The following is a 2,685-nucleotide window of genomic DNA, read 5'->3' as shown; positions in this document are numbered from 1 at the left end:
CATAGATCTGAAGCATTTGATATCAAATCTCACCACATAACGAGAAACCCTAAGCTCACCGTTCGAAAGAGATGTTGAAAATCTACCGTGGTGCTCCATCGAGTACGTCTAGACGGACGAACTCGAGTAGAATTGAAGGCCGATAGACAAACGACACACCTGCAAGGCCTAAACAACTCCAACCTAGGCTACTAATCGGAACAGAGGCACCGGGATTCATCTGTCCGACGTGGTCTGTCAATGAATTCTAGAGAGGAAAGTTTGTCCTAGCCGCCTAGGACTAGGGGAGGAAATAAGAGAAAGTCACGTGATAACACGCGGGTAGTTTCCAGTTTTGAAGTGTGTGTAACTACAAACTGGATGTAAAACAACATTGAAATTCGATCAGCAGCCGGATGGTGCAATCATGCCACTTCACAATCGTACCAACAAGACGTAGCGCCAAGTTATTAATTTCAAGACATGCTAAGAATAGTTATTTCGAAACATATGGCGACAGCAAGAACGATACGGGAACATGTTAAAAAACAGGGTACAGGAATGCATGCAAAGTGAAATTCGAAATAGAACACGGATTCCTTGGCGATATCGCCGTTTCGTTCACTTGCTAACTGCCATTGTCCTTGACGTACGGCAATCGTAGTACTTGTTGCATCCCCGGCCCGTGTACGGATAACCTGCCGGCGCCGGGCAGTTGCGGACGCATCGTGGCTTGTTGGGGTCCAGGGATTCCTTGGTGATGTCGCCGGAGCCGTAGACGCGGCGGTGCACGTCCACCGCCGTCACCAGCGCGAGCTCGGGCGCGACGCCATCCTCCAGCCTCATCGACGATGACAACCTTGGCATCACCGCTTTGTCGACGTTGTAGACCGCCGCGGCCGCGGTGTCCGGGCCAGCGAGCACAAGCGCAAGGAGCAGAAAAGAGACGCACACATTTCTGCCCATGGTAGCTGGCTAGCTAATGGATCTGTTTATGATGGGCAACCGTGTGATGGGTGCACCGATTTATATATACATCAAGGTTAATTTGGTGTCAGGCAGCTGTCATGGCCCAATCTCTAGCCGCTAGCTGATAGGACCACCCGCCAAATAGTTCTTTATGTTGCTTCCAGTTACCCTAACTGCTTGCTTCCATGGAAGGTTTTGGTGTCGGAGGTGCCTTGTTTGTTGTGTCTGAGAACCCGGTCGATCGAACACCTTTAGTTACAATCAAGCTCTGCTTAGGTTCTGACATAGATCTCTCACCTGCACTGCACTGCATCTACATGCAGCCTGCAGAGTGCGAGGTACGTGCAGGCCAATTTTTGTGTGTGGGGTAGCTTTTCTTTTATTTTAGACAAACCATTAAGTTTTTTTTAGTCGTAAACCACACATGTATTGAATAATGGTAAGTTTTACATGAATGATAAGACGATCGTGGGGATCCCCTAGCCACACATGGCAACCAACATCTAAAGACTAGAAAATTTAGCTAAATTATAAGCTTCCCAATTCGAAGACCGACCCTTAAAAATAAATTCGCAATTGGTAAATTTTGCTTATCGCAGAGAGATTTATTTCACAATCGCTGCATGTATTCCTTTTGTCCCCATGTTTATGTCCGACACCGCCGTGCCTGTTGCAAAAAAGAAAACACGTGCTTCCGGTTCAGAAAGGGTAAAAACGTGCTCCCGGTTTGAAAGTGAAAACATTAATCATTTCCGTGTCCTGAGCGAGCGCATGCCTCATTTTGTTGTTCCGGAGAGAGCGGGGACTAAGGAGATGAGTAGCCAACGGCGGCGGCCTGACGGATGTTGTCAAAACTTTAGACTCTGGCTGCTTTGAAGTCCGACGTACTCCTTTTTTTTTGCGAGGGAGTGTATTGCTCAAGCAGTTGGGAGTTCATCCCTACACAGGTTAGGGACATCTAGAGGACCAGACTGAATCCATACCATGGTTCGGTCCTCCGTTCTACCAAAATTAGCTATTACATGACTAATATGGTTTTGAAACCGAGAAATATGAGCCACCTTACACTCCCTTTCACCCATAAGCCTTTTCACCTCTGCTACCACCATGGCGTACTCCGATCGATTGCCGCTGGTGTTGTTGATCATCTGGACTGCTTGAAGACTGTCACATTCCAATATAACTGGTAGTTCTGTCCATTGATGTGCTAGGGCTAGCCCTTCCATACATCCCGCCAGTTCCGCATGGAGGGCATCTAGGCACGACCATAGTGATCGACAGGCCGAGAAGATGATGTTTCCATTGTGATCTCTGAGTACCATGCCAGCCCCCGCCGTACCGTCGTTTGGATTGTATGATCCATCAACATTTAACTTAGTCCAGCTCTCCGGTGGAGGTACCCACTTGTGGTTCGCCCGAGCTGCAGCTCGGCTCGGCGCCTCTGGCTGGCCCGCTCTGTCTTGTATCACCATCTTCCCCTTGTCCCAGTCGCCCATGGGGAATTGCTGGATACCCAAGAGGGAGGTAACATAACTCTGGAGGAAGTTACGTGAGACCTCAATGGGTGGCGCAGGTTTGTCGTGGACGATCTCGTTGCGTACGAACCAGCATCTCCAAAGCAGCATGGAGAGCCGAAGCCGATCTCCCTCGTCGCAACTGGCCAGGAGGTGTAATGCCCATTCAGGCCCTGTATTACGAACATCTTCCAGCTTTGGAATCCTCCATACTTGCGCCATG

General features: G+C 49.2%; 1 protein-coding gene across 1 annotated transcript; it reads right to left on the bottom strand.

Moving 5' to 3' along the window:
• Window positions 1-379: 379 nt before the first annotated feature.
• LOC123440960 lies at window positions 380-970 on the bottom strand. The gene has a single exon (XM_045117499.1). It carries the CDS (start codon window positions 943-945, stop codon window positions 601-603), a length of 345 nt encoding a protein of 114 aa, XP_044973434.1. The 5' UTR covers window positions 946-970; the 3' UTR covers window positions 380-600.
• Window positions 971-2,685: the final 1,715 nt, after the last annotated feature.

This window comes from Hordeum vulgare, chromosome 3H (genome assembly GCF_904849725.1).
Source record: "Hordeum vulgare subsp. vulgare chromosome 3H, MorexV3_pseudomolecules_assembly, whole genome shotgun sequence".
NCBI classification, from domain to species: Eukaryota; Viridiplantae; Streptophyta; class Magnoliopsida; order Poales; family Poaceae; genus Hordeum; species Hordeum vulgare.
The sequence above is the reverse complement of the archived record's forward strand: the minus strand, read 5'-3'. Positions and strand labels throughout refer to the sequence as shown.

Bases quoted from the DNA above. Each gene is read 5' to 3' on its own strand.
- LOC123440960 (XM_045117499.1), bottom strand. From the start codon at position 945: ATGGGCAGAAATGTGTGCGTCTCTTTTCTGCTCCTTGCGCTTGTGCTC.